The sequence below is a fragment of the Sarcophilus harrisii genome, chromosome 4 (assembly GCF_902635505.1).
Source record: "Sarcophilus harrisii chromosome 4, mSarHar1.11, whole genome shotgun sequence".
Taxonomy (NCBI): Eukaryota; Metazoa; Chordata; class Mammalia; order Dasyuromorphia; family Dasyuridae; genus Sarcophilus; species Sarcophilus harrisii.
In genome coordinates, this window is record NC_045429.1 from 455,244,312 (window position 1) to 455,254,857 (window position 10,546).

A 10,546-nucleotide genomic window follows, 5' to 3' on the forward strand; every position below is an offset into this window, starting at 1 on the left:
GCAAAGGCTGTTTGGTCGTCCGAGGTCGCGGAAGGATGGCTGACCCCCCTGACAATATGTACAAAAATATAAAATGTAAATAAAAATACAAACAAATTCTCCTTTTTAAAGTACTTTTAAGAAAAAAAGCAGGGCCTCGGAAGGTTTGGTCTGGTGTTTTCCCTTGGAGTCTCGGCCGGGGGGAAAGGGGGTCAGGAGCTGCGGGGGTGCTGGCTCTGGGGGCCGGGCCTCTCTACTCGAAGGTGACCACGTTTAGATTCTGAGACGGGAAGTTGAGGGTGAATAGGTCACTGTGGCCTTTTCTTTCTTTCTCTCTCTTTTTTTTAATTTAAATTTTTTTCCCTTTTTTTTCTTTTCCTTGCCCTGCCCCGGTCATCCTCGGGCCGCTTCTTGGTGTTCCACGCCCCTCCCAAAGGCAAAGGTGGACAGGGGTCAGGCGGCCTCCGGGGCCCCGGCCCTCCTCCCCTCCCCCCCAGCGCCCCCTCACCCCGGCCCCGGGCTCACCTCGTCGTCCTCAGCTGCCCGCTTGCCTGTGGCCGTGTCAGCTTCATCATCTTCGTCTCCATCTTCCTCCTCACCTGGAGCGACAGCAAAGCGCGGCCTCGTACCCTCGGGGACCCCCCCACGCCCGCCCGGCCGGGTCAGGGAGCAATGAGGGATTCAGCCCGGGCCCTGGGCCCAGAAGGTGCCGCTCAGACCCCGCCCTGCCCCGCACCCCACCTGCCCCTCCTCCTCCCTCTTCCCTCCCCTTCCCTCCCCTCATCTACTTATTGTCGGCCTTGCCTCCGTTCCTCCCGTTCTGGGGAAAGGAACCGGCCCTCAGGCTGGGCGCCCCGCGGCCCACAAGGGGGCCCGGACTCGGAGCGGCCCCCGCCCCCCCCCCGCCCCCGGGGCACTCACCGCGTTCCCGTTAGCGGGGGCATCTCGGCCGTTCTCCGCCTCCTCCACCACTTCCTTCTTCTCTTTCAGGTCCTGGGAGGGAAAGCGGCGGGGTCAGGGCCGGCCTGGGGGAGGGGGGGCAGGCTGGGAACCGCAGGGCCCCCCCCCCCCGGAGCGCCCCCCCCCCCCCACAGCGGAGCACCTGCTCCCGCCCCCCGCCCCGGCCTCCCCGGCCCCTCCCGCCGCCGCCGGCGCCCGCCCCCCAGCCGGGTTTTTCCCTTTCCTAAGTGAGCGAGCAGGCCTGGGGGGAGGGGACCCGGCACCTTTCCAATGCCCGGGTTTCACCTGGGCCCTCCCCCGGCTCCCGGCCGCAGCCCCCTGAGGGCAGACGCCCCCCGCCTGGGCCCCGCGAGGCCCCAGGGCTCCCGGCCCGCCGCAATCCGGGCCTGCAGCCTTCCCCGGGACTTGCGATCTGCTGCTCCGCCACCATGGGGGCGGCCTAGCCCCCCCGGCAGGGCCCTCCCGCCCCCAGCTGCCCAGGTGGGGAGGGCGAGGGGGATGGGGGGGGAGGAACCCCGCTGCGCAAGCGCGCGGGGGCCCGGCCGGCTCCGCACAGCCCGGCGGCGGGCTGGCCGCTTTTGCGCGCGGGCCTCGGGCACTCCGCGCGGAGCACGTGGCCCCGAACTCCCGGAGCCCTTCGTGGGCGGTCAGGGGTCCCCCCCGGGCGCGAGTCCGGGACGCGGGACTCGTGCCCGAGAGCGAGCAGCAAACCCAACCTGGACCCCCTCCTTCCCCTCAGCGGGGGTTCCTCAACTCCCCAACAATCGGGGGGCCCCCCGCCGCCCCCAAATGCGGGAAGCCCTTTCGGGTCGCCCACGTCATCAGCTGCCCCCGCGGGAAGCCCCTTCCAGTCCCAGGCACCCGTTTGGCCCCTGCGAGGCAGCCCTCTTCCCGCCCCGAGAGGAGCCGTCCATCTTAGGCGCTCCCGCGCCAGACGGGGCGCTCCCACGCCACCCCGCGGCCCCGCTCCGCCGGCGGCCGGCCCCGGGGATCGCATGTCACCCAGGTCCCTCCCGCGGCCGCGAGCCCGGCCCCGGGTGCCCCCCGGCTCCCCGGCAGCCGGCCGCGCTCTCAAGCAAACAAAGCCGCCCACCCCCTCCCGCGGGAGGAGCCGTCCAGGCTCCCGCCCAGCCTCGGGCCGGGGGCGCGCGCGTGGGCCCGGTCAGGACCCCCGCGCGCCCACGAACGACCGAGACCGGCGCGCATCTCCAGGCCGGGAAGTGCGCCCCGGAGAGGGGGCGCCGCGGGCCGAGGAGACGTCAAGGTGACGGCCAAGGCCAGCCGCGCGTGGACGCCGGCTCCGCGGGACGGCAGGCGTGGGCCGGACCTCCGCCCGGGACCACCCCGCGCCGTCGGGAGTCCCGCACACTCCCGTCCCCCAGACACGCGAGGCTGCCCGCGCACTTACATCTCCTCGCCCGCGTGGGTCTCCCCGCCCCACCCCGCCCCTCCCCCCCGGGCCAGCGGCCCCTCGGGGGCCCAGCTGCCCCCCAAGCCTCCCCGGGGACTCGGACGCCCCCTCCCTTCGCTCCCCCGCGCGCCGGGTGGGCGCCCGCGGAACAAAGGAGCGGTGCGGGACAGAGTCCCCTCTGCCGCTCGGCCGGCAGGGCCCCCGACACCCCCTCCGCGGCCCTCGCCGAGCCCCGTGGGCCCCTCTCCCCCCGGGCGCGCCGCGCGGGGGCGGAGCACACGCTCCCCACGGAACCCGGCGCTCGCGCCGCCCGGCAGGGCATGGCCGGGCCAGACAAAGGGCCGCGCATCCGCACGGACCCACGCGGGAGCGCTCACCTTGGTGGAGATCTCGGAGCTCGTGTCCACGGCGGTGTCGGACATGGCGGGGCGGGGGCAGCTGCCAGAGGCGCGAGGATGCTCGAGGGGCCGGGCGGGCCGGGGACGCAGGGGGCCGGAGGAGCCCACGCGCGAGAAGCAGCCCACACACAAGCACGCCGCCGGAGCGCGGGACCGGAGCGGGGCCGGGACGAGGCGAGGGCGGCAGCGGCGGCGGCGGCAGCGGGAGAGATGCCCGGCGCGCGGGGCCCGAGAACAATGCAAAGATGGCTTTTGAGAGCAGCCAGTGGGGGACTCACGCGGCGCCAGGCCCTTAATATAGAGGAGTGGGCGGGGCGCGGCCTCCCCTGCCCCGGCCCCATTGGTCCATCCCGGGGAGCGGTGCCCGGGCCATTGGCCCGGGCCCAAAATGGGCGAGGAAAGGGCGGTACGCTTCCGCCAGTGCGGGCGCAGCCGCTCCCAGCGCTGTCATTCGAGATTCGAGTTACGCCGGAGGGGGCCGAAGGGTGGGGGGTGGGGGGGGGAGGGGACGCATGCGCGGTGCCTGTCTTCTCTGTTTTGCTCTAACTGCTGCCCCTGAAAGGCAAAACGCGGTAAAACTGCTCCTGCCTCTGGGGGGGGGGGAGGGGGGGAAGAAGGGGAGGAGGGGCGGGAAAGGAGGAGGGAGAGGGAGGAGGAGAGGGAGGAGGGAGAGGGAAATAGGGCAAGGGAGGGAGAAGAGAGGGAAGAGAGGAGGGAGGGGAGAGGGAGAAAGAAGGAAGGGGGAGGAGGAGAAAAGAGAAGGAAAGGAGGGAGACAACAGGGAGGCAGGAGAGGGGAAAAGGGAGAGAGGAGGGAGGGGAGGAGGGATGGAGCTGGGAGGGGGGAAGAGAGGAGCGAGATAGGAGGGGGAGAAGAGGAGGGGGAGGAGGAGGAGGAGAGGAGAGCAGTGAGGGAGAAGGGAAGGAGAAGAGAGCAAAAAGGAGGAGGACCGAGGGGAGGAAGGAGAGAGAGAGTGGGAGAGAAAGGAAAGGGGAAAGTTAGCGTGATTAGAAAAGAGAAAGGGGAGCGGGCCGAGAGAGGAGAGTCAGGAAAGGGGAGGAAAAAAGCAAGAAAGAGAGGAATAGAAAGAGGGGGGCTGGCTTGGAGAGAAAGCATCCTTGAGTGGGGAGGACTGAAGCACGGAGTGGGGGAGGGGAAGTAGCTCCCCTCGGGTCCTCTAGGGCACAGGCTCCGGAGTGCGCGCGAGCCACCATCAGAGGGCACTGGGACATACTCCGACCCGCCGCCGCCCCCGGACCCCTCCCCGAGCGGGCCCCGCGAAGGTCCCAGAGCACCCACACTTCAGATTTCACGCCCACTCGTGCTTTCACCCCTGGCAGTTGCTGGGGTAATCACGCCACCCCGCCCCGGGGGAGCCGGAGCCCATCCCACGAGGACATGGGCTCTCACGCCCCTCCCCCCCAGGCTCTGCCGCACCCTGGACCTAACCGAGCCCACCCGGGCCGGCGGGTCTGCCCGAGTCTCTTAGCCACGCCCACTCCCGTCCGGATCCATCCGGCGCCCGCTCCACGCTCGCGCCCCCATCAAACTCCGTGGGCCAATTAATCATTCCTCCTCCCCTCCCCCCCCCAAGGTTGGTTCCGGGGCTGCCTCCTTGCTAATGAGTAATTATCACATTAATTAGTCCGATTCTCATAGAGCAGGGGGGCGGGAATTTGAGGGGCAGCCCCCTCTGTGGAAATGGGATTTGGGAGGACTGTATTAAAGAGACCCCACGCCCACGGCCATGGCCACGAACACGGGGGGAGGGGCGCCGAAGAGAGCCGGGGAGACGCCACTCCCAATATGGCGGCAGCTGGGTCATCGAGCGCTCTCCGACCTCAAGCCACCTGCGGTACCGAGATCTTGCCGAGCAGGCGAACGCCTCGGACCCTAGGCCGCTCGACAGGATCGGGGCCGTGGCCGGGGTTCGGGGCGGAGTCCCGAGGTCTCCCAAAGGCTTTGGCAGAGAGGAACTCGTGCCACACCCAAGATGGCGATGGAGCCGGTCCGGCCCAAGCGGCCAGAAGGGGGCGCCCGACGCGGAAGGCGGGACTCCTGCGATATCCGTGTCTATTGGTTCAGGTTGGCGGGCGAACACAGAGTTGACGCTTTGCGCCCTAGAATTGGCTGGTTGTGACGTCCATCAGACATGGGCCATGAACTGGTAATCGGGAAGACTCGGAGCCTGGAGGTGGCCCGAGGAAGGGGTCGGAAGTGAACGAGCCGCGATGGCGAGAAGAGTGGCGTGTTTCACCCGCGGTGTTCTCCCAGTAACCCTAACGGCCGTGGCAAGGAGGGTGATCGCTAGTAGTTATTGCAGTGGCCCCGAGGGCGCTTCATCTGGGGCTGGAACCTCGTAGCCTCGCTCTCACCCAGCTCCCCGCCCGCGCCACGTGCACGCGGAGGAGAGGGGCTAGTCCGGCGCAAGGCGCCCCCCCTCACTCCCACGCGCAAACCCCCGGCCCACGCCCGCCGGGCCCCCAGGGGCCGCCGGGCCCCCACGGAACGGGACCCTCCCTCTCAGGAACGCGCCGGAAACCTCCCGGGAGGAAGGTGGCAACGAGGGGAACTCCCCGCCCCCTCCCCACGCCCACGGGGGCAGGACTGTGCCCGAGCGCCTTCTCCCCGGCCCAGCCCGAGGGCACCGCGAGGGCGCGGACACGCTGGTGCTGCGGCCCCGCCTGCAGGCGCACACAGCCAGCCCTCCCACGGCGGCCGCGGCCACTCGAGGACCCTAACCCTAAATTCGCCCGATCCACCGGGGCGTCCTGTCCCACGCTCGCGGGCTCCCACGGGCGCCGCTAGTCCTGCTCCGGCAGGTGCGGGAAGGGGGAAAGAGGCCGGGCTCCACGCCCACGGGAGGCGACCCCGCCACGGACTTCCTTCCCCAGCAACAAGGCTGGGGGTGGGGGGGCTCTGAGCGCGGGAAATAGAGATTAGGGTGAGGGGCGCGGAAGCCCGGCGCGGGGCGGGGCGGAGAAGGACCCGCGGGAGCCGAGAAGGGGAGGGCCGTCTCTCCTCTGGCTCTCTTTGTCTCTCCCTCTTCCCTTTCTCTCCGGGTCTGTCTCTTTCTCTTTCTCCCTCCCTCTTCCCCTCGCTCTCCTTCCCCTTCTTTTTTTCTCCCTCCTCTCTCCCTTCTGTGACTTTTTCCCTCCCCCTCCCGTCTGCCTGGCTCTTCCTCCCTCTCCTCTCCTTTCTTTCTCCCCACCCTGCCCTGTCTCCTCTCTCCCTTCTGTCTCTTTCTCTTCCGTCTGGCTCTTCCTCCCTCCCTCCCTCCCTCCCTCCCTCTCCCGCCTCCCTCCCCTTCTCTCTGCCTCTTTCTGCCTCCCTCGGGCTCTCTCCCGCCTCTCTTCTCCCTCTCTCCCCTTCCGAGTCTCCTGCCCCCTCGGCTGTCCGTCTCTCTCCCCTTTCTCCCTCCCTGGCTCTTTGTCCTTCCCCCCTCCCCTCCCCCGGTAGCCCCCGAAGGCTGCTCGATCTTCTCCCCGTTGTCCCTGGGTCAGGTTGGGAAGGAGGCGGGAAAGCAGCTCCAGAAAACGGGGCGGGAGGGGGGGGGCACAAGGGTGGCCGAGTCCGGGGCGCTTTCCGTGCTCCCTCCCCCTTGCCAGGCCGCCCCCGCTCCCCGAGTTCTGGGCATCGGACCGGGGCGGCGCACGGAGGCTCGGGGCCGGGCACCTGCTCCCGCCCTCCGCCGTTCGAGGTTCTGGATTCGAAACCGCCTTGACCATCCCTCCCTTCCCAGAGCCCGGTTTCCCTTTGCCTTAAATGGTTTCGGTGACCTCGGGGTCCCGCTGCGAATGCGTCACCCTCCTCCCCCAAGATGGACCCCTAGAAACCCGCCCTCGGCGCGCAGAGGCCTTTCCTCAGAGCGGGGGCAAGGGGAGCTCTCGGCCCTCCTGTGTGGAGGCCTCACGCCGCGGCCCCTCCCGCAATGGGACAGCCCCCTCCCCTGAATGAGAGGTGCCCCTGTATGAGACGGCCCCAGGAGGCCTCCCCGCTGGGACACGCCCCTGATGAGACGCCCTCACGCCCCCCTCCCCGCATGGGACAGCGCCCCCCCCTCCCTGAATGAGACGGTGCCCCCCCCGTATGAGACGCCCTCACGCCCCCCCCCTGCATGGGACAGCGCCCTGTATGAGACCCTCACGCCGCCCCTCCCCGCAATGGGCGGGCCCCTGCATGAGACACCCACGGCCGCGGCCCCTGCATGGGACAACGCCCCCCGTATGAGACGCCCTCAGGAGGCCCCCATATGAGGCGCCCCCCACGCCGCCCCTCCCCGCATGGGACAGCGGCCCCCTCCCTGAATGAGACCCCCCGGGAGACGCCCCCCAGGAGGCCCCTGCATGGGACAGCGCCCCGTTGGAGACGCCTCACGCCCTCCTCCCTCCCAGGGCGCGGCCCTCCCCCGAAACGCCTTACGCCGCCCCTCCCCGGGGGACAAGCGGCCCCTCCCGAAAGACGTTCCCGCTGCCCCTCCCCCGTCATGGGACAGCGCCGCCGCCGCCGCCCGCTCCCGGGGTAATTAGGAGGCCCCGGTCGGAAAGCTTTGTTTTCCTGCGCCACCTCCCGCTGCCCGCTCCCTTTATTCCGGCCCTTGAATGAGGGGGGAGGGGGGAGCCGGGCCTGGAGGTGGGGCTCCCGCCAGCCCGGGACCTGCCGCCCCCCCGCTTGTCGGGCCATCACGGGGTTTTTGATGCGGCTGGGAGAGGATGGGGTGGGAGGCGGAGGCGGGCCCAGCCCCGGCCCGGCCATCGGGCCTCCGACACCCCCGCCCCTCCCCACCCCCGGGGCACTTTGCCCTGGCGGGGGCCCAGCCCTGGGGAAACCCCGGGGGCCCAGTTTCCCCGAAGAAACCCGCGGCCCCAGGAGGGCCCCACCTTTTTTAGGGGTCCGGCCCCCTGCCTTTCCTTTACCGGTTGAAGGGGGCCCCCTCCCCCGGGGCCCCTCAAAGTTTCCCCATCCCCTTGGGTGGAAGGGACGGAGGGGGGCCCGGGTTGAACCCCAGCCCGGCCCCCGGGAAAGCCCCCTTTCCCAAGGGCCGGGACCCCTGGGTTTCCCCCACCCCGGGGCCTTCCCAGCCCTTGGGGTCCTTCCCCTCGAAACCTGGGGCGGCGGGCCCAAAGGGGGGGGGGCCCCCCTCCGGTTTCCCGGGGCCCGGATTGGAAGAGGGCGGTTCCCCGGTTTCCAGGTCCGGGGTTGGGGTGCGGGCCCATTCCCGGGCCTCCCCAGCCCCCCGGCCTACTTTTGGTGGGAAAGAGGATCCCCTGGCCGGGGGCGCGGGAAGGGGGGAGGGGGAAAAGGTGGGCTGAAATTTACCCCATATTTCTTTTTTAAAAAAAAGCCCGCGTTTAAAATAAGAAAAGAGTAGAAAGCCGGTAAGCCCCGGGGTCCTGGGGAAAAAAGGGAGGAAAGGCCAAGGGACCTTCCCAGGGAACAGGGCCGGCTGGGCTCCCTCAAGAACCTTCCCCGGGCACCCCTGTGCCTTCCAAATGGGGGTTGAAAAAAAGCCCTGCTTGTTCCCCTTCGAGAAGTTAGAGGCCCAAGGCCCTGGGCGGGCCCAACCTGGGGCCCTTCAGACAAGAGGGAGGGGAAGCCCTGCCCTAGAAACGTCCCGGCCTAACCTATCAGGCTCCCTTTGGATTTCCCAATCCCGGCCTTCGGGGGAGGGGAAGTTGGAAGAAGGCCAAAATTGGGTTGGGAAACCCAGTTAAGGTGGGAAACTGGCCCAGTATCTGGGGGGAGGGGCTTCCCCTGAGCATCACTCCCCACTGAGATCCCGAAATCCTGCCCGGAATCCTGCCCCCTGGTTTGGCAGAAGAGGGAACCTAAGCCCAGAAAGGGGAAAGCTTCCCTGCCATCCCCCAGCTGGCAAGTGGACAATGAGTGTCTCAAGTCCCGGCTCCGACGTGGCCCCCCTTAGGCCGTCAAGGGCACTGCAGACCCAGAAGCCTCTGCTTCCGATGTGAGGACAGGCCCCGATCCCCTGCATGGCCTCCTTCCTGGGCCAGGGATCCCATGCTGCCTCCCTCCCGCACGCGCGGGGAAGGCAGGCAGAAGGCTCAGCTCTGCTCCCACACCGCCAGAGAAGCCCTCGAGGGGGTGGGCCAGGAACTGCCTCCTGAACAGCAGGGGAGACAGCCCTGGCTCTGAGACCCTCCTGGGCAAGCCACCGAATCTCCCCGGGCCCCTCTCGCCCCTTGGGATAATGAGAGTGGGGGAGGGGCCTGCAGATCCTTTCTCACTCTAGACTCTCTAGCCAGAGAATCCGGTCCCCTCCTCCCCCACTTAATGGGTGGGTCTGGGGGGGCCTGGGTTTGAGAATTAGAAGGAAGCAGCAGGGAGCGTTTTGCTGCTGGGGGCCAGTGGTAGAATGGAACAATCAAGGCCAGGCCAATTCCACAAGCACTTATTAAGCACCTGCTGTTTGCCGGGCATTGCACTGGAGGCTGGGAACTCGGTGCAAAAGATGGAGCTGGAACCCCCGAAGTCAATCCTACTTCCCAGCATTAAGAGCAGAAGTTAGAGACCACGCATTGGTGGTTCTTCCTTGTGGAGCGATTCAGCAGCTTGGAAATGGGGACGGCCATCTTGGGGTGCAAGTAGAGGCCCTTCGGATTGGGGGAGGGGGCTCCCACCTTGATTAGCCCGTGTCTGCAGGTTCTCCAGCAGCAGGACGGGAGCTAAGGGCACCAACTACTGCGCCATCCGGCCGGACCTCAGGGCAGAGCTCTGACGCTGGAAGAGACCTTTCTGGGCACTGAGTACTTGGCCCTGCCAGGCCCCGCAGGGGGATATGGTGTGTCCCAGGTGACCCAGGCAAATGGCAGGCAGGATTTAAACCGATTTTTAATCCGACGTCCCCTGATTCTAGACTCGGGGCTCTTTCCCCCAGCGATGCAGCAGCTCCCAACTCCACAGATCTGACCCCCTCGCTGCCCTACTTAACAATCAAGGCCTCTTTGAAATGCCCACTCCTTGGCATGGCATTCAATGCCTTCCGGCGGTCTGGCTCCCATCTGCCCCTGCGGTCTCATTTCACTGGCTGCTCCTGCCGTTAAACTAGTGGATAGCTGTTCCCCATAAAAGACTTTTCTGTGTATCCCCGGGGCCCAGCACAGGGTGTGGCACTCAGTAGGTGGTTAATAAATGCTTAATTATTTCATTGTCCACCGGTCTGGATTGCTCTCCCACCTCTCAGAATTCCTAGCTTCGGTCTCAAGGACCTTCTCCTCCTGCTGGAGGGGCCCCACACACCCCCTTCCGGAAATGACTGTGTTTACTTAAACGTGCACCTGTTGCCCTTCCTTTCCCCTCCCCCCACTAAAAAGCAAACTCCCCGAGGACAGAAACATTTCTTTTTTTTCCTCTGTCACCAGCCCCTAGCCCGGTACCAAGCAAACAGTAGGTGTCTAATAAGTGCTTGTTAAATTGGAATCCCTTGACTGAGAAAATATATGAGAAGTGTGTATGTCATTAAAATATATAAAAGAAACAACTGCATAATTATATAAGTAATGTAATTATAAAATAGTAAAAGAAAACACAAAACGCCACGGGTTCACTAAGTAAGCGATTTTATCATCCACAACAACGTCTCCCTTAGGAAAAAAGCGACCCGGAGTCCGGACCTGCGCCACGGAAGGCCTGAGGCTTCCTTCCCAGGCCCAAGCCTGGAGCATGATTAATCTACCGGCGCTAAGCGAAGCTGGGAGAGGCCCTGGGCTGGTGGGTTCCCGGGAGAGCCTGAGTTCCAATCCCCCCCGTTAGGCCCCGGGAGGGGCCGAGCCGGCCTCCT

At 66.9% G+C, this 10,546-nt stretch overlaps 1 protein-coding gene across 1 annotated transcript; it reads right to left on the minus strand.

The window, feature by feature from the left end:
• Positions 1 to 477: 477 nt before the first annotated feature.
• On the minus strand, positions 478 to 3,089 carry PTMA (prothymosin alpha). The gene is given in 6 exon segments (XM_031968764.1): positions 478 to 654; positions 826 to 972; positions 2,728 to 2,825; positions 2,828 to 2,915; positions 2,917 to 3,038; positions 3,041 to 3,089. Coding segments are annotated over 6 exon segments (675 nt in total). The 3' UTR covers positions 478 to 483.
• Positions 3,090 to 10,546: the final 7,457 nt, after the last annotated feature.